General features: G+C 43.0%; 1 protein-coding gene across 1 annotated transcript in view; it reads left to right on the top strand.

The window, feature by feature from the left end:
* Positions 1 to 25,780, top strand: part of LOC148019705 (xylose isomerase family protein) — a 150,754-nt gene that overhangs the window by 81,269 nt on the left and 43,705 nt on the right. The window contains exons 6-8 of the mRNA XM_087699849.1: positions 22,145 to 22,195; positions 22,302 to 22,381; positions 22,497 to 22,551. Of these exons, the coding sequence (XP_087555975.1) occupies positions 22,145 to 22,195; positions 22,302 to 22,381; positions 22,497 to 22,551 (186 nt within the window). The remainder of the gene's footprint in view (positions 1 to 22,144; positions 22,196 to 22,301; positions 22,382 to 22,496; positions 22,552 to 25,780) is intronic.

Here is a 25,780-nt window from a genome sequence, read left to right as displayed (position 1 = left end):
CTAGGAGACTTTTCAGGATCCCGCGCGGATACCGTGATTTATGGGGGAAGCTTTCCTCGGAACTTCAGGGTAGGCAACCCTTTCCTGCCCTGGCTATGGATCGCCCTTGGCAGGACTGGGACCTTGCAGGCCGGTTGAGTCTGGAAAAGGCCTCTACTAATCAGGTGTATCATCTTCTCATTAAAGATCACCAATGGTTGGGTGTGAAAGTTAATACTGTTTGGGGCCTGCGGAAATCACTGTCATGGTGGCAGGCAATGCTGATGGAGGGATGGCAGAATAAGACACCTTTCAAATGCAAGGTCTTTCTGTGGCGGGTAATGATTGGTGGTCTTCCTCTTGCCTCGGCCCTTTCCAAGCGTCGAATCTCGAATGGCACTTGCTTCTTCTGCACCACTTCGGCGGAATCGGCCCGACATCGTTTTCTTTCTTGCCCGCTCGCCAAGAATATCTGGTCACTCTTGTCACAAATCTGGCACGCGGTGGTGGGGTCCTCACTGACTCCCTTCGATTGGGTTTTTGTGCGCCCGAAGTATCCCACACCGCCACCGTTACATATGAAGATCTTATTCCATTTTTTCAGATACTGGGGATGCTGGCACATTTGGACCACCCGAAATGCTTTTCTCTTTGATTCGGCTTCTAATGTACCGCGACATATTGCAAGGCTTAAAGGGCTCTTGCATTGGCAGCTAGATCTCATCAGGCACTCTGACTTGCTCCCTCGGGAGGATTTGTATTCCTGGCATTTGGCAATTGCCTCTGGGTCCTTGCCATGATTGGTGTAACTTTTTAGTACCCTAGTCCGGGGATTTCCCACACGTTGGCCTACGGCCCTCGTGCCTCTTGTACTCGTGTAATCATGTAATCTTGTACTTTTTTCGTAATTAATACAATTACCTTTTACGAATTAAAAAAGAGAGGCTTGACTCTTGAGAGAGGGGGGGGGGGGGGTTTGGGAAAGGAGAGTGAGAGGCTTGAAAGTTAAGAGTGAGAGGGGATGGGAGAGGCTTGATAGATTGATGCTTGAAGATGGAGGGGTTTGGGGGAGAGGAGAGAGTGTAAGCTTGACCGCCAAGATTCAAGCAATGCTTAGGAGAGGGAGATGAGAATGCTTGCTTCTTTGGTGTGGAATGATGGAGGGGAGGAGAATCTTTTATAGACTAGGGAAGAGTGTGGGAGAAGAGAGGGATCCAAGACCCAAGAGCATTGATGGATTATGGCTTCCAAGGGAGGGCTTAAATGATGGAATCCAAGGGCGAAGACTGGAGCTTCAAGTATGTGAAGTCAAATAGTCAAAATTGAAAGGAGAATCAAGGTTGAAAAGCTGTTTGGAATCCAAGGGGATTGGGGGAGGTATACATAGCTAGGAAAGGGGGTGGAACGTGGTATCCAAGGCCTAGAGACTTCATAAAGTGCCAGGCAGTCACCAATGTCTAAAAGATGTGAGGTTGAGCCAGGTTTTAGTGATGTTGGAATGTGCCTAGATGTTGCCACATAAAAGGCCAGTTTTTCCGTATGAAATTGTATAGATATGTATAACATTGTATGGTATGAACTTGTTAGTATGTCATATAGAGGCAACTTTGTAGCTGGGAGGTGGTATAGGTAGAGCAAGCACAATGGGACCTTTGGCTGTAGGTGTAGTGTAACGTGGGGGTTGCAGTGGGACATATGGTGGGCTTAGTGGAACTAGGGGCTTCAAGCGTAGTGTGCATGACATTGTTGGCAGGTGGCAAACAGGGTGGGGAGGAAGTCATGACGTAGAGGCTGAAGTTGGTGGTAGTGTAGCGCACGGATGTGAGGTTGAGGCTCAATTGGGAGCCAACTACACAATTTGAGGAGGTACCATTGGATCCTTTGAAGAATCAACCAAGGGATATGGAATGCCTAGTAGAGGGGAGAAAGAAAGCACAAGATTATACTGAGTATTGTGGAGAAAATGTGAGGAGAGGCATGAAGATATGCTAGGGTTTGCACTGAGAAAACATAGAATGTATGAACATAACTGAAACACAATAACTCAACATAGTAATGCACCAAATGCAAAACGCAAAAACACAAACACAAACAGAGAAGAAAGAGAACTCTGAAGTGAATGAATCAATGCTATAAATGATGGAAAGAGTGTATAAGATGCTCAAAGGTAGAGCAATGGATGTAGTTGGAGTGTGACGTCCATTGGAGATGGATTCCAAGTGTTGCGACCACTAGTTGGACTTGAAAGAATGCTAAATGTGGAAGAGTAGCAAGCTGGAAACCAAAATGCAGCAGTCTGGAGGCTGAAATCTGATAAATGCAGCAATGTACGAGTGGTTGGAGGCTGGAAACTGATCACCAAAGCTGTAAACAGCAGGGCACCAGCTGAGAAGGGTCAATCTGAGGATGTACGGGTCTGCATTGTCATAAACGCAAGTTGGCTCATGCAGACGATGATGCTGATCAGCAGGGCAGTCAACTAGGACAGGAAATGCAGCAATTTTGGGGTAGGAAAATTAGTCGCCAGCAGGTGGATTGACACCAACAATAGTGGAAAGGCTCTTGAAGAAGGGGCTGCAATCGATGATGGTTGAGCAACAAATGGAGATGGGCTGTAGGATGGGAATAAGGGGTCAACAGTAGTAGAGAGTTTGTAGATTGATGTTACATACAAAACAAGAATGGGATGAATGATGGGCAGCCTGTGTATTTATAGATGCAGAAGGATCCTCCCAAATTAGGGTTTTGGTTTTGGGACACAAGAACTCTCTAGAACCACATCTCTTTTAATGAAAGTTTGGTAATATATTAGTAACATTTGAGTTTTGGGGCTGTTTAAGAGAGCTAATTAGTTTGCTGAAACCAGCCTTCCTTCTCGAGGATAGGATGGTAATCCTTGATTAAACATTACATTACAACAATCAATAAATAAGCATAAATTGAAATATACACTTTACCTTAATAATCTTGGATAGTTGACACGTGGTTGGCCCCAAAACTAGCACCCCTTTTGGTATTTCTTTTACTTTATTGACTAATGGATTGGGTACAAGTTGAGATTCCACAATCTCCTTGGCTGATCCAAAAGTCCCTTGGTGTACCAATAATTAGCAAACAAATTGGAAAAATTGACCTTTGATTTGTACCCAAGACTTGCTCTAATGGAACTCCAGTTGACCAAATATTGCCCCAAATTCACAATGGATGAATTGACATTTGAAATCCCTGACAATTCCACGAATCTCAGGTGCCAATTTCAGTGTACAATGCCTTCGATTGGTGGCAGGGATCTCAAGGTGGTCGGTAAACCCTAATTTTTGCAAAAATTTAGGGTTTACAACAGAATTCCCCTTGCTGTGTACCAAATCTAGCTGAGATATGCTCCAAATGGTTGGGAAATGTTGAGATCTGAGTTGCCTATTGCCTTGAGCCCCAAACTTGCTCTTGTCTGCAATAAATGCTGTCGCTAGTGGATCTTGATGCCACACATGTTGTCACTTGCAACTCCTAGCCTCTTGGATGTTGTCTATTGTCTCGAGTGACTGAAAATGGGTATGAAATCTTATCAGCAACACCTTCTCTCTCTCTCTCTCTCCTAGGCTGAAAACTAAAGTAAATGGCTCAAACTAGGCCCAATAAATGTTTTCTCAATTTGCGTGGCTAATTGTGCCAAGTGGTAGCCTTGTAAACCCAATTTTCAGCAGTTTCCAGCCATTAAATTGATTTTCAAAAAATTATCTTCAGCCCTTTTTGACCTTGCCTAAAATTAAATGTGCACATCCCTAATTAAATTAGCTAAGCCATTTTCAACATGGAGTAGTCTCCAACCTCTATTGACCCTTAGATTGGCATTAAGTAATTAATTAATGCTAGTGCCTAGTGAACACTGACACTTCTTGGCGAAACAACTATCCTAGGTTCAAAACTGACACCAATTGACCACTAAACATGCATAGTCATGTTGCAATGGTCCAAAGTATACAAAGAAGCATGTTTTCTAATGTATCTAGTGCTCCTAGCATGCCAGATACACATGTGCAGGCTTAGAAGGTCATTCACAGCCATGATGTTTTTCATGGAGAAAAAATGCATAAGCAGCCGTAGTAGGTCTACTAGAGATGGATGTCAGCCTGCTCGGTTTGCACCCTCTATAGATTATATTATGGTGATAGATGTTGGTGAGCCTCTTACCTATGATGAGGCCATGCACAGAGGTGATACTTACTCTTGGAAGAGGGCCATGCAGTTAGAGTGTTACTCCTTATAAAAAAATCATACATGGGATTTAGTTCCTTTGCTTTATGGAAAATGTGCTTTGCTATGCAAGTAGATGTACAAGTTGAAGAGTCCTCTTGGATACCTCAAGCTAGCCTATAAGGTCCGATTGGTTGCTAAGGATTTTAAGTAGGAGCATTATATTGACTTCGATGAAGTCTTTTCTTCTATATTCAAGATGACCACCCTACACTTAGGATTGACTTTGGTTGTGCATCTAGATTTGGATGTCACCAGGTGGTGATACTTTTTGCAGTTGCTTTCCTTATTTACTTCTATAAATATTTTATTTTTCTTTTCTTTAGTTGTTGTTGCTTTTTACCCCCAGAGTTCTCTTGGATTAAGCCGGGATCTTTGCATGACCAGAACAGGCAGCCATTGGGACAAATTGGACTAATGGTTTGTTTGAGCCTTAGGACCGCGGTTTCATATTGAATGGGCACTGAAGAATAGAATGCCAGTGGTTTGGGAGTGTGTGCTTAGCCACTGGAGATGGTGCATGACAATGAGCCTGGCCAAGACAGAAGATGCACATGTGAGAATGCTCACGGAATGAAAGTCACCGTAACTGAGCCACATTACACTTTTTGATGTGGTTGCAATGATAAAAGTTGTTGAGAACAACTTGAGGAATGCAGGGGTCACCATCCCTAAAATTTAGGGAGTTACTATTTTTGGACCCTAGAATCTGTTTGCGTCATTATCTTCGTTTTTGCACGAGGATTAATTCTCTGCCGTGTGCCGGGTGAAATTCTGCACCGATCATGGAGAATTTTAGACCGGAAGGTTTAAACGGGAAAATTGTTACATGTATGCCATGTGGCACAAATTCCCAAAAGAGAGAGAGAGAGAGAGAGAGAGAGAGAGAGAGAGAGAGAGAGAGAGAGAGAGAGCATTAAAAAAAACGTAATAGGCATAAGGGGCAGATCTGAGAATGAATTTTTGAGGAGCTAAGGGCAGATTGCTGCAAGTTCATCAGCTATGGAGAGTATTTCTTTGTCTTTGACCCATGTACGGAGGTAGAGCTTGCTCCCTATGGTCAAAACTCTCTCTATTCTTAGAGGAAATGCTCTGCATGATGGGCTGATTCCATCGAATGTATAGTCTTGTGTTTTCTTTGCACTTCTATTGAGGCAAGAGCCTCAGTGTCCAGGTTCAGGAGCAGTTGATGCTTCCCAAATGCAAGAACTAAAGAAAGTGATGACCATGCCACACCAGAACAGGCTTTTCGAGCTCTGATTTAGTGCTGTTTGTGGGACTGTTTTACTGTTGGAATGATGCCAAGGACAAAGGGTTTGTAGTCCATCTGGTATGGAACAGATCTAGAATGAAATAAGACTGAGAATAGGTCAAGAAACAGGTGAAAACAGAGTTCTGCAGACTACAATTCTTTACATGAATCATTGAGTTATGGTCACAGAAAGTGTTTTCCTAAAAGGGATGTTGTTCTGGATATGCTAACAGCAAAAACAGTAAATACAGAGTTCTGTAAACTGCAATTCTGCACATGAATCATTGAGTTATGGTCATAGAAAGTGTTTTCCTAAAAGGGATGTTATTCTGGATATGCTGGAGAGTAAAAAACAGTAAATACAGAGTTTTGCAGACTGCAATTCTGCACTTGAATTATTGAGTTATGGTTAGAGAAAGTGTTTTCCTAAAAGGGATGCTGTTCTGGATATGCTGTATAGTCCTTATGCAACTGAGATTTACTCAGAAAAGATGAAAGCCAACTGTTCACAGGTTCTGTACTTTGGATCATTTCATTATTGTAATTTTCCATCTTTTAATTGAAAAAGAAATACCGAAGGGGGTGCCGGACTTCGGGGCCAATTTGATGTTAAGCGAGGGAGTGAGGTCTCTGTTTGTGTGTGTGTGTGAAAAGTCCAGGTATTAATTGAAGGAAATACCGCTTTATGTGAGTCATAGACTGGTTTCATGGTTCCATCCTCGGGATTTGAATTCTTTTCTGTAAGAATTTAAGCTCGGACAGTTTTGGGTGAAAAGTCCATACACAGGTTTTATAGAGATTATAGGACTAGAGAGATGGCAAACATGGATAAAGGCAAAGGAAAACTCCCTCATGAGGAAGAGGGTTCTTCTTTTGCTCATAGACACCGAAGAGAGAGTATTGGTGCACAGGTGTTATCACCTTCTAGAACCGAGATTGAACCACAGGATGAGGAGCAAGAACATGAGGACTTGTTTGTGGCACAACTTCTCAGTATGGTTGGCTCTTTTGAACAATGGGTAAAGAATCCTTGGATGCAAAAATTTTTGAAGTCACATAATGAGGATTCTCAGGTTGAGTCATCACATCATACCATGGAGCGCTAAAAAAGGCAAACCTCTAATGTGCGTGAGCATGCGGAAAAGACACCAAACATGGAGACATGTCCAGTGCAACAAGAAGCACAAGCACATGACCGGGGAGTGAATGATCAAGGCAGTAATGTACAAGTGGCACAATAGACTATTCCTCCTTAGTTTGCTACTTATCCTGGTTACTTTGGTGGTGGGTCAGTTTTTCAAGCAATGGCTGGATTACCCACTAGTTATTAGGGATACGTGCCTAGAGGGCCACCAGGAATGATGCCTATTGAGGCAATGAATCCACTTTATGCTAATATTGGTCTACAGCTTGGTTATCAGGCTTTGCAGAGTCCTTATTTGATAGTGGAGTACAAAATGCAACGGCATGTTTTTTTCAGCCTAGTGGGCATATGGCAGCTAAGACAGGTGAAATGAATGCTGATAATGCGCTTAAGGGACTCCCCTTTTTAAAGACACCTGTCTATGACAACTTGACACAAAAAAGTGCAAAGCCTAAATACTATAAAGAGGGTGGTCAAGCATTACAGTTTGAAACCTTCAGTGGTATGCAAGATAAGCTGAAAGCTTTGACATTTATACAACAGTTTGATGCAGCTTACACTGGAGGGAATTTTTCTGAGACTTCTAAGGTGTGGAAGGCTGCAACTTTTTTGAAAGGTAATGCTTTGCAGTGGTGGAACATATTGTTGATGCAAGGATATGCACTTGCCACTTGGGTCCATTTTAAACAGTTGTTTGCAGCCTCATGATTAACTAACACGTTTGAAGTAGATGTCATGATTGCATGGCATAAATTGGACGCGGCAAATTGTGTGGATTTAGAAGAGTACAATAAGAAATTTTGGGAAGCACTTTTGCCCGTGAGTTCTTACATGATAGTGCCCCTATCAGAACAAATTGAAAAGTACTGTTGCGGTTTGCTCGAAGCCATGAGGGATTTTTGTACCAAGACTAGGGTTACAAATATGGTACAATTAATTGAAAATGCTAGTGTGGCAAATGCATTGTTGAAAGGAAAAACTGATAGCTTTAAAGGCACTGAAAAGAAGGATTCTCAGTTTAAGTAGGATCCTGGCAAGAAGAAGAAGCAATTTCCAGAAAGGACTAGCTTTACAAAGAAGTCTTTTTGGAAGAAAAGATTTCAGCAGCAACCTCAGACTTCTTTTAAACAGGGAAAAGGACAAAAGAGGCCACTTTTTGGCAAATCATTTGAAGAAAGAAAGGCTTTAATGATGGCTGGGAAATGCTTTATATGTGAACAAAAAGACCATATTGCTTCTAAGTGCCCACACCAATCTTCTAAAGATGATGAGGATAAAGATGTGGCAAGTAAAAAGAAGCCCAGCATTGGCTTAGTGCCTAATATGATGGGAGATAAATCAACTAATGATGCTATAGAATTGTGTAGAGCTTGGGGAAAGATAAGAGATTCTACAGTGCTTATTTTCTTTGATCTTGGAGCTCGTACAAACTTTATCTCTCTGGCATTGGCAGCTAACTTGGGTATACGTCCCGAGGAAATGGGACCAGTTGGACAGATTGATTTGGCATGCCCAGGACATACTGAACCTGTCACCCCCATTCTTGGCAAACTCTGTATGCATATTCAGAGCTATGTGGACACAGAGGAGTTCCATATTATGCCTTTAGAGGGCTGTGATGTTTTGTTGGGTATTCCATGGTGCCACAGAAAGCATGCTATCCTGGATACTTACAACAGAACGATTACTCTTGTACATAGGGACAAGACTCATGTGTTAGATGTGAAGCTTAAAGGAGAGCCGTCCCAGTTGTTTCTGCTTCTGCAATTACTTTTGTAATGAAAAATCATATTTCTGCGTACTTGGTTTTTGCAAAGTTAATGAAGTTGATAGTAATGTGTCTGTACTAGATGAAAGTAGAAGGGCTTTCTTGAATAGATTCAGGGAATGTTTCTCAAATTCGTTACCAGGAGAGTTACCCCCTGAGAGGGCTGAAGATCATACCATAGATCTTATTCCAGGGACTACTCCGCCCACTAGGCTACCGTACAAGGTCAGTGCAATGCAGCAGAAAGAGATTATGACATAGGTTAATGAGCTTTTAGAGAAGGGACTAATTCAGCCCAGTAGTTCTCCATTTTGTTCACTTGTGTTGCTAGTTCAAAAAAAGGACAACTCTTGGATGGCGAATGTGTATTGACTACAGAGCCTTGAATAAGAACACAATCAAGGATAGGTTTCCGATTCGGAGGATAGATGACATTTTTGATCCATTATAGGGAGCAGGAATGTTTAGCAGGATAGATTTGAAAAGTGGGTACCATGAGATTAGAATCAGGCCAAAGGATATCCATAAGATTGCTTTTAAAACGGCATTTGGTCTCTATGAATTTTTAGTCATGCCGTTTGGATTGACCAATGCTCCTGCTACTTTTAACAGGATGATGGATAGAATTTTCTGCCCTTATTGACGTTTCATTGGCACATTCTTTGATGATATGATTATCTTTTCAAAGAATGAAGAGGAGCATACAAAACACTTAGTTAGAGTCTTTAATGAGCTTAAGCATAACAGATTGCTCATTAATGGCAAGAAGAGTGAATTCTTTTTGGAAGAGATTCACTTCCTTGGGCACATAGTTTCTAAAGATGGTGTGAAGATGGATCCTGCAGCAAAGATAGAAGCAATTGTCTCTTGGCCAGACTTGAAAACTTTTCATGATGTTCCTTGGCCTATGCTCTTACTACAGAAAATTTGTTAGACACTTTGCAGAGATTGCTTCTCCTTTACATGCGCTTGAAAAGAAGGATGTGAAATGGCAATGGACTGACAAAGAGAAATCAACATTTAGATGTTTGAAGGGGAAAATGACTACAGATCCAGTACTTATTTTGCCAGATCTGTCTAAGCTATTTGTAGTGCAGTGTGATGCATGTGGAAATAGCATTGGTGCTGTATTAATGCAGAATGGCCGAGTTGTGGCATACGAGAGTAGAGTACTTTCTTTCATTGAAAGGACTTACCAAATTTATGAGAAAGAGTTATTGGCTATGATCCATGCACTTTCTAGTTGGAAGCACTATTTGCTTGGTGTTGATTTTGTAGTGCAAACGGATCATCAAACACTAGATACTTTCTCACACAAGCTAAATTGTCAGAGAAACACATGCGTTGGGCAAATTTCCTATCTATGTTTCATTTTTAGATAGTGCATGTGGAAGGCAAGAAGAATGTAGTTGCAGATGCTTTATCTCGCAAACCATAGGTGTCAGTTGTTTCAATTTCTTATCACCATGAATTGGATGATATGAAAGAGTAGTACGCTGATGACAAAGATTTCTTTGAAATCTATGAACAATTGATCAATGGCCAACATCATGATCATTATGTCTTTAAAGAAGGCTTTATCATGATGCATGGAAGACTATGCGTTACAAAACAACTAAGGCTAAAAGTTTTATTAGAAAGTCATGCTTCACCGTATGCAGGACATCGTGGTATTGATGCTACAGTCAAAGCGGTAGAGATTTTCTTCTATTGGCCAACCTTGAGATCTAATGTTGATGCATATGTTAGATCTTGCCTTGTATGCCAAAAGGTTAAATTTGATAGACAGAAGGCACCAGGGTTATTGCAACCACTACTTATTCCAGAAAGGCCATGGGAAAGTATTGCCATGGATTTCATTTTTGATCTTCCAAGAACTTCTTCAGGGAATGATGGAATTTGGACTATCATTTGTAGATCCAACAAACAGGCACGTTTCATTCTTGTAAGGAAAAAAATTAAGATAAAACACATTGTAAAGATATTTATGCATAATATTTTCAAGTATCATGGAATGCCATGGTCAATTGTCAATGATAGAGACCCAAGAATGACTAGCTTGTTTTGGAAAGCATTGTTTGAAAACATGGGCACTACGCTGAAATTTTCATCTTCTTTCCATCCACGAACTGATGGACAATTTGAAGAAGCAAATTCGACTGTTTTAGATCTACTGAAGTGTTATGTTTCAGATCATAAGACTTCTTGGGAACACTACTTGCGATTGGTCGAGTATGCATACAATAATATAGTGCACTCATGTCCTGACAAAGCACCTTTTGAGATTGTGGAAGGTGGAAAAAAATTGTCTCCCATTTTGTAGACAAAAGATAAAATTTTTGAACCAGATCGTTATGTAAAAGATTGGGAAGAAGCATATAAAAAGGTCAAGTATGCCTTAGAAAAGTCACAAGCTAAATAGAAAAGAGCTGCTGATAGTCATCGTTGGGAACTCTTGTTCAAAAAGGATGATTGGGTCTTATTGCGTTTTGAAAAGGCACGTTTGAAAAAACAGAAGGGAAGGAATGTTTGTTTCCAAAGCTGAGTATGCGTTACTATGGCGGAATGTTTGTTTCCAAAGCTGAGTATGTGTTACTATGGCCCTTTTCAAGTCTCAGAGAAGATCAATGACGTGGTATATAGGCTGAAATTGCCAAAGAATTGGAAAATTCATAATGTATTCCATGTGATCCTATTGAGGCCTTTTATTGGTGAAGTGCCAGAAGATATGGTTCAAGGGAATAGCCTGAAGTAGAGGAATTAGATGAGATTCTAGTTCTTGAGCAGATCCTGGCACATAAGGATAGGAAAGTGAAAGGTAGAGTTATAAGAAGATTTTTGGTGAAGTTCAAGAACTATTCATCAATGGATGCCAAATGGATGGAAGAGGTTGAATTTGTAGATTCTCCTCAGTTATTGCAACTTTACTGAGAAGCTTTCTTGCTGGAACCTACAGTGACTTAGAATGCTTTTTGAAGCAATGTACATTCTCTATTGTACAATTGAATACTGCATCTCATTGAATAATGCACAATGTGTAGTTTACACTTAGTATTAATATGTGTATCAACGAATAAAATCTCAGTGCTTTGAAGTTGTATTTGTTACACTTTAGTTGAATGATTATACATGTTGTGACACTAATAGTTCGGGGATACGTGCTATCGCCCTGTGTGGCATCCGGAAACATGTATATTAGAAAGGCTCCTAGTAATCATAGTTCGATACAGGATGTGATCCTCCACCTATGTGAGACTTGAACTTGCAATGTTACAAATGGTAGTGGGGAAACTCCTACCATCGCCTTGTGTCATATGTTAGCATGTGACACATGCGAATGGCACTAATAACATGGAGAATCTTGTTATCATCCTGTGTCATCTGTTAGTATGTGTGGCATGCAATCGAGGTCACTTGCTTCTTTCAAGAGGGGGATATGTTACTAGGTGGTGATACTTTTTGTAGTTGCTTTCCTTATTTACTTATATCAATATTTTATTTTTCTTTTCTTTAGTTGTTGTTGCTTTTTACCCCTAGAGTTCTCTTGGATTAAGCCAAGATCTTTGCATGGCCAGAAGAGGCAACCATTGGGACAAATTGAACTAATGGTTTGTCTGAGCCGTAGGACCGGTTCCATATTGAATGGGCATTGAAGAATAGAATGCCAGTGGTTTGGGAGTGTGTGCTTTGCCAGTGGAAATGGTGCAAGGCAATGAGCCTGGCGAAGACAGAAGATGCACATGTGAGAATGCTCATGGAATAAAAGTCACCGTAATTGAGCCACATTACACTTTTTGATGTGGTTGCAATGATAAAAGTTGCTGAGAACAACTTGAGGAATGCAGGGGTCACCATCCCTAAAATTTAGGGAGTTACTATTTTTGGACCCCAGAATCTGTTCGCATCATTATCTTCGTTTTTGTACAAGGATTAATTCTTTGCTTGTGCCGAGGTCAAATTTAGCACCGATCATGGAGAATTTCAGACGGGAAGGTTTAAATGGGAAAATTGTTACATGTATGCCATGTGGTACAAATTCCCAAAAGAGAGAGAGAGAGCATTAAAAAAAATGTAATAGGCATAAGGGGCAGATCTGAGAATGAAGTTTTGAGGAGCTAAGGGCATATTGCTGCAAGTTCATCAGCTATGGAGAGTACTTCTTCGTCTCAGACTCATGTACAAAGGTAGAGCTTGCTCCCTCTGGTCAACTCTCTATCTATTCTCAGAGGAAATGCTCTGCATGATGGGTTGATTCCATCGAATGTACAATTCTGTGTTTTCTTTGCACTTCTGCTGAGGCAAGAGCCTTAGTGTCTAGGTTCAGGAGCAGCTGATGGCTTCTCCAATGCAGGAACTAAAGAAAGTGATGACCATGTCACACTGGAACAGGCTTTTGGAGCTCTGATTAAGTGCTGTTTGTGGGACTATTTTACTACTGGAATGATGCCAAGGACAAAGGGTTTGTAGTCCATCTGGTATGGAACAGATCTGGAATGGAATAAGGCTGAGAACAGGTGAACAAACAGGTAAAATAGTAAAAACAGAGGTCTGTAGACTGCAAATCTTCACATGAATCATTGAGTTATAGTCACAAAAAGTGTTTTGCTAAAAGGGATGCTGTTCTGGATATGCTGGACAGTAAAAACAGTAAATACAAAGTTTTGCAAATTGCAATTCTGCACATGAATCATTGAGTTATGGTCACAGAAAGTGTTTTCCTAAAAGGGATGCTGTTCTGGATATGCTGGACAGTAAAAGATAGTAAATACAGAATTCTACAGACTGCAATTTTGCACTTGAATTATTGAGTTATGGTTATAGAAAGTGTTTTCCTAAAAGGGATGCTGTTTTGGATATGCTGTACTGTCCTTATGCAGCTGAGATTTACTCAGAAAAGATGAAAGCCAATTGTTCACAGGTTCTGTACTTTGGAACATTTTATTATTGTAATTTTCCATCTTTTAATTGAAACAGAAATACCGAAAGGGGCGCCGGACTTCGGGGCCAATCTGATGTTGAGCGAGGGAGTGAGGTCTTTGTTTGTGTGTGTGTTTGAAAAGACCAAGTATTAATTGAAGGAACTATTACTTTATGTGAGTCATAGATCGGTTTCATTTGGACCTCTATCAGAGGGATTTCAAGATGGCTTTCTTACATTTGGAGACTTGTAGCATGAGATTTGTATGCAGTAGCCTAAGGGCTTTGAGGAAAAAGGTAGGAAACACCTAGTTGAGAAAGAGCCTTTATGGCCTCAAGCAAGCACCTAAAAAATGGTACCACAAGTTTGATGCTTTCATGCATTCACAAGGATATACCCGCAGTGCTATGGACCCATGTTTATATAGGAAAAAGACTCGCGATGACAGTCTTATGATTTTGGTACTCTATGTGGATGATATGTTGATTATTGGGAGCGCCCATGATAAGTTGAATGGTGTGAAAAGTCAACTCAAGAGGAGCTTTGAGATGAAGGATATGGGACAAGCCTTACATATGCTTGGGATATGCATCACACGCGCTTGCTCTTTTTTTTTCCAAGTAAAATGTGGCCGATTATATTACTCAAAAAAACTGATTACAACAAAATGCTCATGCTCAACAGACTAGCTGGAGCTGATGAAAGTCACAAATACATCATGTATACAAGCCTCTCAAGGTGGTCTGGGGGGGGTGGGTGACAAGAAGCCATGGAGGGGGGGGTGTATCGTCATTTGGGGCTGCCTGCTTGCATCACGAAAAACAAGTCTTGGCCGCTCCAAGTGCGCATGAAATGACATCCGAGCTCCTGACGAGCTCTGGACTTGCCGTGCACATGATCCCATCAGCCGCGGAGGGAGTGTATGATGGAGGTTTAGAGCTCTGCTAAGGTCGCCTGTACTGAAAGTCTCTCTCCGTTGAAAGGCTCCTGACACCGTGCCTTCTAGATATGCCAACTTGTAAGACTCCCTATGATCTTCCATACCTCAGAGTGGTTTGCTGTGGGCTCTAGTACCTGGCGGATGGGTAGAGCCTCCAAACCGACCACTACGCACGACTTTGTCTCGATAATGAATATCATGTTCTGCATCCTGTTTTCATACAGAAGGTGACAGCCTTGGTTGACTGCCTGCCAGTAGAAAGCTTCCCAACCATGAGATACATTAAAGGCTGGGTGCTATACGGCGAAGGATGCTTCATGCTCCTCTCCACACGAGTTGCGCCACGCCACACAACCAAAGGCAGTGCTTTGGGGTTTCCAGAGGTTGTTGTGTGTAGCGCTTACAACCTCTCTCTTGCATCTGGGCAAGCCAACTTCCCACCGCCAAGCCTCCATATGCCACCAGCCATAAGAAATACGATACCCTTCTCTGCCTCTTGCTATCCCATAGGCGGCGCCAGAAGGTTCGTCAGAAAGGCTCCGTGATGCTGTGCTTCGCTAGTGCTCGCTACGTGATGGCGCCCAATCCATATCCTCCTGCATTAGTACGTGTCTGCCAATCTTGGCAGTCTACTTTAGGAACCTCGGTGGCTTCTTGGCGACTGCAGTGGCTGGCCATAGCCACTCTCTCGGATCCCATTCCAGCTCATGAAGTGGCCTGCCCTCCCAGATCCAGAGGCGCTACTCCCTGAACTCCATCCAGAAGACAAAAGGGTCCAGCCTCCATATCTTCCCCTGCAGGCCAATCACCCGGATCCTCCTCCATGAAAGGACAGCTATCCCCTAATCCTGCTGCCCTCTGTGAAGAGCGAGACGCCCCCTTCCTGTACGGTGAAGGTCCCAGGTGGAGCGCTGCCCACTCTACCTACCACCTGTAGGGGGATGCCTGCTGGTGAAAACCTAGGCCCATACCTCCCCGGGCTCTATTAGCTCTCGTATCGGGGGAGCAAGCCACTACTGAGGTATTGCTGCGTCTATCTCCCTTCTCCTCAACTCCACTCCTCTCTAGTAGCCTGATACTCGCTGTAGCACCTCCTAGTCCACCATCCTATACACCTCCCGCCATGTCCTGATAGTACGAGCCGGGCCAGCCTCTCAACCAGCCCACTGGATGTGAGGGTGCTCCCTAATCTGTGCCCCTTTCCGATCTCTTGATGTGGGGGTTCCAGACCACCGGGTGACGGTCTATCTCCTCTTGGCAGCCTGGGGGGCTCTCGATTAGGGCCTTATGGAGGCCTTGCCACACGCGGAGCAAGCTACCTGTAGAAAAGGTGATCTGGGGGGGGGGGGGATGATCTGGGCTGACATGAAGATCCATCTCAGGGACGGCCTCCACTGACCACGAAGCCTCGGTCTATAATTCTGAAGACCCTCTTGCAATAGGACCTTCCAGGTCAGTCCTCTTGGTATGAGGCCGTGGATAACTAGCTTGCCCAAGAGGGCCATGCTCTGATACTTTGGGTCTATGATCCCAAGCCCTCCCTCTGGACTGATGTCATATGATGGTCGCCCATGCCACATTGGCCCTGGAATCCTTGGAGCCGTTTGACTCGAACCAAAGGAAGTTCCGCACTAGGCGACGAAGCTGCACTATGCAAGATGAGGAGAAGCACCAACACGAGGCGATGTACTAGGCTGTCACTAGGAGGACCTGGTTAACCACCAGGGCTCGGCCTGCTAGTGAGAGGCAAGCCGTGCTCTAGTAGGTCAGTTTTCTCCGAATAGAATCGAGGATTGGATGAAACTGCTGGGTGGGAGTGATGTCGAGTCCCACCCGGAACCCTAGGTAAGGAATGGTCTGCCCTCTGCTCACCTATCTAAATCCCAGGTGGACGCCCCCCTTCATGCTAGAGTCTGGATTTGTGAGGAAACCAACTGACTTCTACCAGTTGATTTTCGCTCCCGTTGCAGAATAGACCACCTCAAGAGCCGGGCTCACTCTCTCCAGCATCAACTCATCAATGTAGAGTGCTGTATCATCTGCATACTCTGAGTCTAGCAACTCAATCTCCTCTCTCACTGGAAGTTGGAGGACGCGTAATCCGCTCACATGTGACCTGAGGAGTGAGACATCGCCTCTGCAAAGAGTAGGAACAGGTACGGAGCCAGGGGGCAGCCTTGTCGGACCGATCTCTCCAGCTGAAACTCCTCCCCCTTGCCTACCGCCTATGAGAACCCTGCTGGCGGCTGATTTGTAAAGTGCGGAGACCCTGCCTACTGTGTTGAGTCCACTCTGTTGCCTCTCAAAGAAGGTGAATACATTGTCTAGGATGCTTCTATCTTGGACAAAGCCTGTCTGTGTGTCATGAATGATGTTTAGAAGCACGGGGCGTAGTCGCCTACCAATCATCTTTGCTAGTGCTTGATAGGCCACTGACAATAAGGTGATCGGTCTCCACTTGGAAAGCTCCAACCGGTCTCTCCCTTTGGGGAGAAGACTGATAAGACCTGTCGAAAGACTCCCTGGCATCTGTCCTGAAGTGAAAATCTCTTGGAAGGCCATCAGTAGGGGGTCCTTCACCACCTCCCAGTAGGTAGTGAAGAATACCTTAGAGAGGCCATCTGCATTTTTGCCTGTCTTGTGTTGGGAAAGCCTCCTCTAATTCCTTCTCTGTGAAGGGGGCTAGGAGGGAGCGTCCCATCTCCTTTGTGACGAGGGACGGGATGTGATCCCAGACCTGCTGTCTGCAACGTTGTCCTCTGGTTGAGGTTGTCTCCTGCTGGAAAAGGTGTCTGTAATAGTTTGTGGCAATCTCCATCACCTCGTCTGGGCTAGAGTGAATCCTCCCATACTGATCTCGAAGGTTGCGTATCTGCTCTCCTGAGGTGCGGGGCTGGTGTGCCTGAAAGAACTACCTATACATCGTATCCCCCTTTCGAGCCCAAAGGGCTGCTGAGGTGTGGAATGAGAACTCTGAGCGCCTGTCCTCTAGGCCGGCGATGGTTGCTCGTGCGCACACCTTTTGTGCCTGAAGAATGGGATCCCCTGGTGTCTCCTGTAATAATCTCTGTGTAGCTGCTAGGTCCCGCTGGAGTGCTCTCTCCTCCTCCCATCGCACTGCTGCCTAGCTTGTAGGGTTGCCTCATGGCATATACTGCTCGATGCGGCTAAGACCTCGGCAACCTTCTGTGCGATCTGGTCCCTCCTGCTCCACTCCGTAGTCCAAATCTGCTCAATTTGTCTCTTCACCTCCTCTCTCCTGTAGATCGAGTCAGGGATCTGACAGGATCGTGTACCTACTAGGGAAGATGCTAGGGGATCAAGTGTCAGGAGGACCGGCCAGTGATCGGATAGAGTGGTGCCAGCCAATTGCCCTATCTGGCCTCCGCGAGAGAGCATCCCCACTCTCCCATATAGAACCTATCAAACCGCTCTAGCAAGACTCCGCCTAGCCGCCTGTATCCCCACGAGAAGTCCAACGACCTTTCCCTCTTGTGGAAAGCTGGGTCTCTCTAATCATCGTGAGCTCCTACTACTAGTAGGAAGACCTCCCATGCCTCCTACTTTCTGCCTCTACCATGTTGGTCCTCTAAGGCCTCCAGGTTGTTGGAGTCTCCAACAACAATCTAGGAGTCCACCTGTGGGAGTCCTGCTGCATTGAGGTGCATTACCACTTTATTAGAGAGGTAATTGAGAACAAGTCCATAGAGCTTGTCAAGATCTCAACTGACTAAATCTTTGCAGATCTACTCACTAAAAGTCTCTTAGTGAAGCATTTTGTCTTCCCTAGGAAGCTAATGGGCATTGGATGAGATGGTGTATTTCCTCATCCTACTATACTTTATGTACTTTTATACTTTGTCATCTTTTTTATTTTCTCTTCTCACTAGAGGCACATTCGCCTTTAAATGGGAGGTTGCTGGGGGTAAAGGCGCCTATGCCTAACTGCCCCTGTATTTATTACACTGATAGTATACACACACTTGTACATTGTAGATGGTGGGTGCCCATCATTGTTACTTCATTCTTTATTGTTTCAGTGACATTTGAATAAGGGAAGGCTGGTCACACATTTTGACTATCAGAGTTTCCACATTTTTTGTGTCTTGCTCTTTCTTTCTTGCTTCTTCCACCATAGCTCTCACTTCTGCTTGCGTGCTTCTACTTAGGGCTTCTCTCTTTAGTGAAAGTATTTGTCATACAACTTGTTTAAAAGAAATGTAACTTGATTGTCATTTGACTTCGATGAGCCAATAGTGGCGAAGTGAGTGATTGTAACCACCTATATTCAGCTAACTTGACTTTTAATTCACCCCCTTCCTTAATAGAAAACTCTTGAAGCTCAAGGTCGAGATTGATATGTCGGGCTCAAATCTCTTACCCCAGAGCGGTCAAGGAGATAACTTTAACATCCAGATGTGAGGAGAAAGCATTGTAATTGAAAATGGAACTTAGGAAGCAATCCTTGCATTAACTTAATATTAGATGAAGCATTTCAAGCTCTCCATTGACGGTTGTGATCAAGGTGAGCCTATCAAGGGTCCGACATAGGCTCTAGACCAATGATTAGGTTCCAAAGACCTTGAGATTAAAGCACTTGTTGCATAAAGCTAGACCAAGTAGTGAAATTCAACCCATTAAATGAGTCTTATCCATGAAGGCAGTCTTGGCCATAGCAACATGAGTGGTAGTGCCAAATGAGGAATAGGGTGCGTACGGTGGGGGAGTGGTGCACACTTGGGGATTAACCCTAGAGTGCCTACTATTCATGGGGGATGTGTTCAGAATGGATCCAAAAGCGAGTCTTGGCTGAGTAGACTTGGGCATGGTAGGCATATGTATAGCGCAAGGGGAAGGGATGGGGGCACTGTGGGTAGAGGATGGAAATCCCTATGTGGAAGTGACCCATGTAGTGAGGGATGGTGCACCATGGGCAGGGGACGGAAATTCCTACGTTTGACAGGCTGATGGATGGGGGAGGGGTTGTGAATGTTTGGGGGTAGTGAGGGGGATGCCCATCATAGCTGTTCGATAGATAGATATGCTCACTTGTGGGTGTGTGTAAGGCACAATGTTAAAAAGTGAAATCCTTGTAACGATGTACTAGGGTGCAAAGTGGCATCTACTTGTGGATAGTTAACTTGTGGTGATGAAAAAGAAAAGGTACTGGGGAATTGAAACAAATGATCCAAATCCTAGTGCATTGGATGTAGAAATGGAGTGCAATTCTAAATTAGTGAAAGAAGAAGAAATGAAATATTTGTTTTGACCAAAACATGGAGAGATGAGAGGAGAGTGGGAAAAGTGACTACCAACACTATGCTCGAATGAAGTGGAAGTGTTAGATATACATGTGGAAATGTGTCTACTTCAAGAGCCTCCTTGATTTGAATTTATATACTCAAACTTGTCATTATCTAGATCATGCATACCAAGAGGAAACACATGGGAGGGTTTTGATCCAAATAACTCAAAAGGGTTAGATGAAATATGAACTTGACACTAGGAATGGTTGTGATGAAGAAGATAGATTGCCAGTCGGCCCAATGCCGTATGCTTTCTTTGATTGGAAAGGTGGCCAGCCTTGCCAATTGATCTGGTTTTCAGGAGCTGGGGAGCGGTAATTGCAACCATACTTGATGCACAAGTATTATTGGAACTCCTCATAAGTCATGGGCCATGCTTTGGCCAAGAAGAAGAAGGTGAAGGTGGAGCGTCAGCTTCTTGTTGAGTCCATAATGCCTATAACCACTAGTTGGAGTTGAAAGAGTGCTGAATCTGGAAGGGCAGCAGGTTGCAAACCAAAGTGCAGCTGTCTGGAGGCTGAAATCAGGTAAACACAGTAGTGTACCATTGATCAAAGGCTAGAAGCTGGTCACCAAGGCTGAAAATAGCAGGGCGCCAATTGCGAAGGGTCAGCCAGAGGATGTATGGGCCTACACTGTCATAAACACAAGCTGGCTGATGTAGATGATGATGCTGGTCAGCAGAAGGCCAGCTGGGACAACAAATGCAGCAGTTTCGGGGCAGAAAATTCAGTCACCAACAGCTGGATATCGATGCCAACAACAATGAATAGGCACTCGAAGCAGGGAGTGTAGTAGATGGACAACAGATGGAGATAGGTTGAAATGGTTTTCTGTGGAATTATAGCACCCCCTGAAAGTTCAAGTGGCAAATGGTGATGAAGAAATCAGCACACATGTATGCTCAAAGGTTTCTCTATGCTTGGCTGAAAACTATGTCATGTCAGTTGACCTAATTGCATTAAAAATGGGCCCCATTGATGTTGACTTGGTTTGTGACTACTTGAGACACTTGGGTGAAATTGCTATGGACTTCCCCCGAAATTAGGGTTTTGCTTATGGGACACAAGCTCTCTAGGATCACGTTTCTTTTTAATGAAAGTTTGGTAACATGTGAGTTTTGGGGCTGTTTAAACGAGCCAATCAGTTCATAATGCATTTCTAGCTTAACAAGAGGCATGGCCAAGGAATATGGGCAGTAGACCTGGAGGCTGGGAAGAGGAGGCAGTGAGCAAGTACGAAGCTCTTGAGCATTGAAAAAGTGAAAAACAGTTGATGAGTGGGTAAAATCTGTGTGCAGCTGAGGGGGGCAGGTAATAAACAGAGAGGTAATATGGAGCAGCACATGGAAATATAATAGCAGGTGGCAGGATTGAAGAGATGGATGGGCAGAATGTGGCACAGATTATTGACAGCAAGCAGCATGCCATGGCCCAGAGGGAGATGTATGCAGGTAACACTTACAGCCAAGCAGTGAAAAACAACTGCAGAACATGAATGTTCTCTACTCTCCAATGGCATTTGACTTCTTCTGAATCTTGTAGGGTATAACAAACAAGTTTTGTGGTTCAAATGTCTAATGCAGATATTTGCACTCTAGGCATGTAAGCTTGAGAAGATAAGGAATGCCTATCAAGCCAGGCAGAAAGCTTGCAATGACAACTTGCAAGCTTTAAGTCAAGATAATATTTCTGCTTGGCTTGGTAGGAAACTCTCTAGCAAGCCAAGCAGAAAGATTGCAATGGCAGCTTTCTAAAGCTTTAAGTGAATATTTCACTTGGAGAGAGCCAAAACAAGCGGAGAAGAAAAAAGCATGATCAAGCTATGAGCCCTGAGTCATGTCACTTGTAAGCTTTGCATTTCTAATGGAGTTCACTTGCCAACAAAAACTTAGTACCAAAGCTTTCAGCAAGTGTGGACTACTCTTGGGTTTGGTTTTAGACTTCTGTGGGAGAACTATAATCCTTGAGGTCAGTATTACTAAGATTGTTTATCTAAGATGGTTTTATGAATCACATTAGCCAGTAGTACCCTTTGGTTCAGGTTCATAAATCATTACATTCCACAGCATGAAAGTGCCTTATCTGGCTTGTCAGGTCCTTAAAGGCTTAAAATACTTTGGCAGGACTTTACACAGCTTAAAGTGGACCATCGTTCAATTTCTGCCTTTACCACACAGTATTGTTTCTTTTCAGCAGGTTTGTGAGCTGAATAGTCAGGCAAACTTGAAGCAAACATGCAACTGCAAGATAGTTGTAAAATGTGCCAATGCCAAAAAATGTTCTTGTAGTTCTTGTGTCGTTACAGTTGACAATGTTCTAGGCATAAAGGTGAAATGTTCATTTTTACTCAACCATGCTCATTTCCGAGCATCCACTATGGTAAATATAATATTATGAGGCTGGTGCAGAGTCACTTGTCTCACTGTTGCATATTTGTATATCTGAATATTTGCTTTCCTTCAGTTTTTATTCTTCTTTTGCACAAAATACAATAGATACGAGTTTGTGAAGGATATGTTCTGTGGTAAGGCATAATACTTAAACTCATGTCAAATATTTACCTGTTGTGCTCTTTTGGCAGGAAACAAATGCAAATCTTGATGCAGTGGTTGCACTTGCAAAGAAACTGCAGGTTTTTTCTTTCTAGAAAGACTGATAAACAATAGAAATTTTTAGGCTTTTGGTGTCTGGTTCTTGATCATTAATTATTACTACTGAATGTGGAGATATTTTTACAGGAGGGTACAAACATCCGGCCGTTGTGGGGCACAGCACAATTATTTAAGCATCCTAGATACATGCACGGTGCAGCTACAAGGTATTGGAAGATTCCAAGGCTTGGCAGTTTGTAATATTTTGCTAAAAGCACTACATGAGTTTTGTGCAAAATTTCCTCTTGTGCTGGATGCTCTCACATTCTGACATGTATGCAGTCCTTATGTGAATGTCTTTGCTCATGCTGCTGCACAAGTCAAAAAAGCCATGGAGGTAACTCTCACAGCTCCTAAGAAGTTGCGAAGGTAGCACATTCGTGAGGGTTGAAGTGATGCTGTTGTTACTCCTTTCTGTCTGCAAATTTTAATGCAATCTCTTCCTTCTGTCCATCACTTTCATCGTATCCCTTCTTGCTTTTTTGTAGGCTGTACATCCTGAGACTTTTCTTCTTTTATTACAATTGCTCCTCTTACCTCTCTGTCTGGTCACAACTACTATGCTTGTCTCAACAACCTGTTGTTTCTTCTATTTCTTTCACTATCTAATGAGAGTCCTGTAGTGGTAGTTGCATGGTGACAGGTTTTCTTAAATATAACCTGTTAACAATTTTCCTTATGAGAAATTATCCACATAAGGCAATAAAGAATGCAACTTCAAGGAACATGAGTTGCTAATTATGAATTGCAGGAAGCCACATTGAAGATTGTGTTTGAAGTTTGAACTTTGGCTCTACAGCATGGTATCTGCTGTCTGTAGTCTTGTACCTAGTAATTGAAATTTCAACCTCAGGGCACTTTTTTTCTTTTTAAGAAGAGAAAATTCCCAAATGGCACCTCAATGATACTCATCGCCAAGGTAAAAATGCATTGTACAAAATCCCACTATATAAAAATGAAGAGAAAAAAACGTAAGGGGTCAATCATCTACTCAAAGGTGATGCCAAACACAAGGCTAACAGAATAGCCAATCTAGCAATCGACGATGCCAAACCATGTGGAATCCCTTAAGTGAAAGAAAGGTGTAAGATTTGAGCATTAGCATTGTTCAAAGATGTATGAATAATATGACTAACAAATGAGTGCCCAAAGAAATGGAATGAAAGGATGCACTAAATGAGCAACATAGGAAATGAATACAAAGTATAGGATGAAGTGTAATGTAGCCAAAGTGTAATAGTTGGGTTTTTGTGGGTTGTTTTTTTTGGGGGGGGGGGGGGGTTGGTGGGTTTTAGTGATATGTTTTACCTATCATTTTCCAGTCTTTGTAAGTTTGTTTTTTAGGGCAAAAACCTTTGGGATGGGATGGATTGTAAGAAGCCATGAAGAATAAGCATTTAGTGTGTAAATAGTATTGATGCCATATCACATTGACATTGGTATAAAGGAGGGGATATGCAATTTTTCTCATCTTTTTGACACATTAATACATTACTGTCCTCCTCTTCTTCACCTTGCTCTCAGTTGTAAAGATTACACGATGCAGCGAACAGAATTTGAGAAAGAGATAGAGAGTACACAATAGATAAGAGGTGAATAAAAAAATTTATTTAGCTCTAAACAACTGATACATTTCAAAGCAAAGGTGGAAGAGCAACCTTGTTCCCTTACAGGCCTTTCATACCACAAATGGCAGGAGAGTGTTGTATTGAGTGGACTTGGAACACTGCCACCTGCTGTGCTTTTGTGATGAAACATAGCGAGCTTCTCATGGACAGCAGTTATGGACAGTGGGATGTTGCATTTAAGCACAGGACAGTTGTGTTTGAAGCAAGGAAAATCTTGGGCAATGAACAGATGGCATGGCAGCAAACAGGCAATCACTGGGCAGCAGACTCTTGCATTTCAGCATTAGACAACTGATCTTATTGATGTTAACTTGCCTTGGATCTATTGGGTTTTCTTTTCTCTCCATCAACTTTAAGTTACAATGATGAAACACAACCCTCTCCAGTTGTATAGTAGAGAGCTTGTTTCTCTTCTTTGTATGGAAAAGGGCTAAAACTACAATCATGTGAGAAATCCCTAATAGCAATGAGTCTCTACAATAGTAAGGAGGGGGTTAGGGAGGTTGATGCAATAGTACCTTGGGAGTGTCTTGCTCCTTCCCGAATAGGGAGCCAATGCATTTGGCCAGTGGTTAGGTAGCCCAATTCTTACCATTGGGTATCCCAACAAAAGTCGTGGAAGTGCTCATTAGTACCCCCTATCAAGATATGTGACAGTCCAGACAAACAACAGGGTTTGCGGGGAGAAACACAATGTATGTACGGCAAACACTGAGAGAGAAGAAATACTCAGAATGCAAGAAGAACACGGTGATGATGCACTGAATCATGTTGTGAGAAAAAAAGCTCATACAGTAGAGCTGAAGCTCAAAAGATGAGTGCATTGTCCTATCTGAATCAGGCTATAGCACCCATGGGACTTTGCAGCATGGAGTGAAACAGTTCTTTGGGCAGTGGGCTATCAAAGTAATCACTCGAAGGTGAAGGACTGAAAATGCAAACAATAGAATGCTAACTCTTGTGTAGGAAAGGCCACTAGATGTGGAGGCAATGCTTGATGATGGAAAACGCAGACTGTAGTAGTCTCCTTTGTGGAAAATGCAAGGTAGATGATGATGCTAGCAAGTGGAGACTATGAGCAAGATATGAGAAGACCCAAAACACAAGCAGACTGGTGCCACTTGGTGAAGAAGAGAAGTTGCCAGCTATCAAATGATGACGCTAGTAGAGTGAAGCCTCCAAATGCAGCCTAAAAGATAACCTGATTAGGGCGGTTGAAGGAGAAGGGAAGGATAACCATGAATTGCGATGTCCTCCAAGAGGGGCATGGGTAGCAGTGGAGAGAAGAGGGAAGAGTGTTGGAGTGACGGGGGAAAAGGGATGAAGAATGACTAAAGTGAATGTAAGAATGAATGAAGTGTCTGCCTATTTATAGGCATAAGCTATGCAGGGTGGCACACCACTGTATGGATGCCCATTGAAAAAGTGACCAAAATGTGGACACCAGCCCTTTTTGGGCTATTAGAATAAAACCCTAATTGAAGTGGGTAAACTGAAAAAGTGGTTTCTCAATACCCCCTCTCAGGCCCAAAAAGGGATGAAGAAAGAGGAGAGAAGAGAGGTACGAAAATGATATAGGTCATCCAAGAGATCCAAGATTTTCACCTGAAAGGTAATTTGCAGTAAGGAACAATAGACGGGATGAAGTGTTGAACCAGACTCCATCTTGGGAGAGAAGCTACTAGCTCCGAAACTCTATCCTGGAAGGAATTCGAAGGCCTTGTCACCAAGTTGTGGTTGAACCTCCAAGGCCTTGAGCTAGATGGTACATGAAGATCTTGGGTATTAATAGGAGAAATGATTGCTCGAAGATAGCCATCCCCAAAGAGTACCCTCTCTGCAGCCAAAGAAGAAGTAGGAGCCCCCTCTAAGGGCAAAGAGAGTACACCGCCCTCTAAATCCCTCTCTCTCGTAGAGAGGGAATCTAAAAAATCATGG

This window comes from Lygodium microphyllum, chromosome 19 (assembly GCF_053477565.2).
Source record: "Lygodium microphyllum isolate KBCC chromosome 19, Lygodium_microphyllum_v1.1.10, whole genome shotgun sequence".
NCBI lineage: Eukaryota > Viridiplantae > Streptophyta > Polypodiopsida > Schizaeales > Lygodiaceae > Lygodium > Lygodium microphyllum.
The sequence above is the reverse complement of the archived record's forward strand: the minus strand, read 5'-3'. Positions and strand labels throughout refer to the sequence as shown.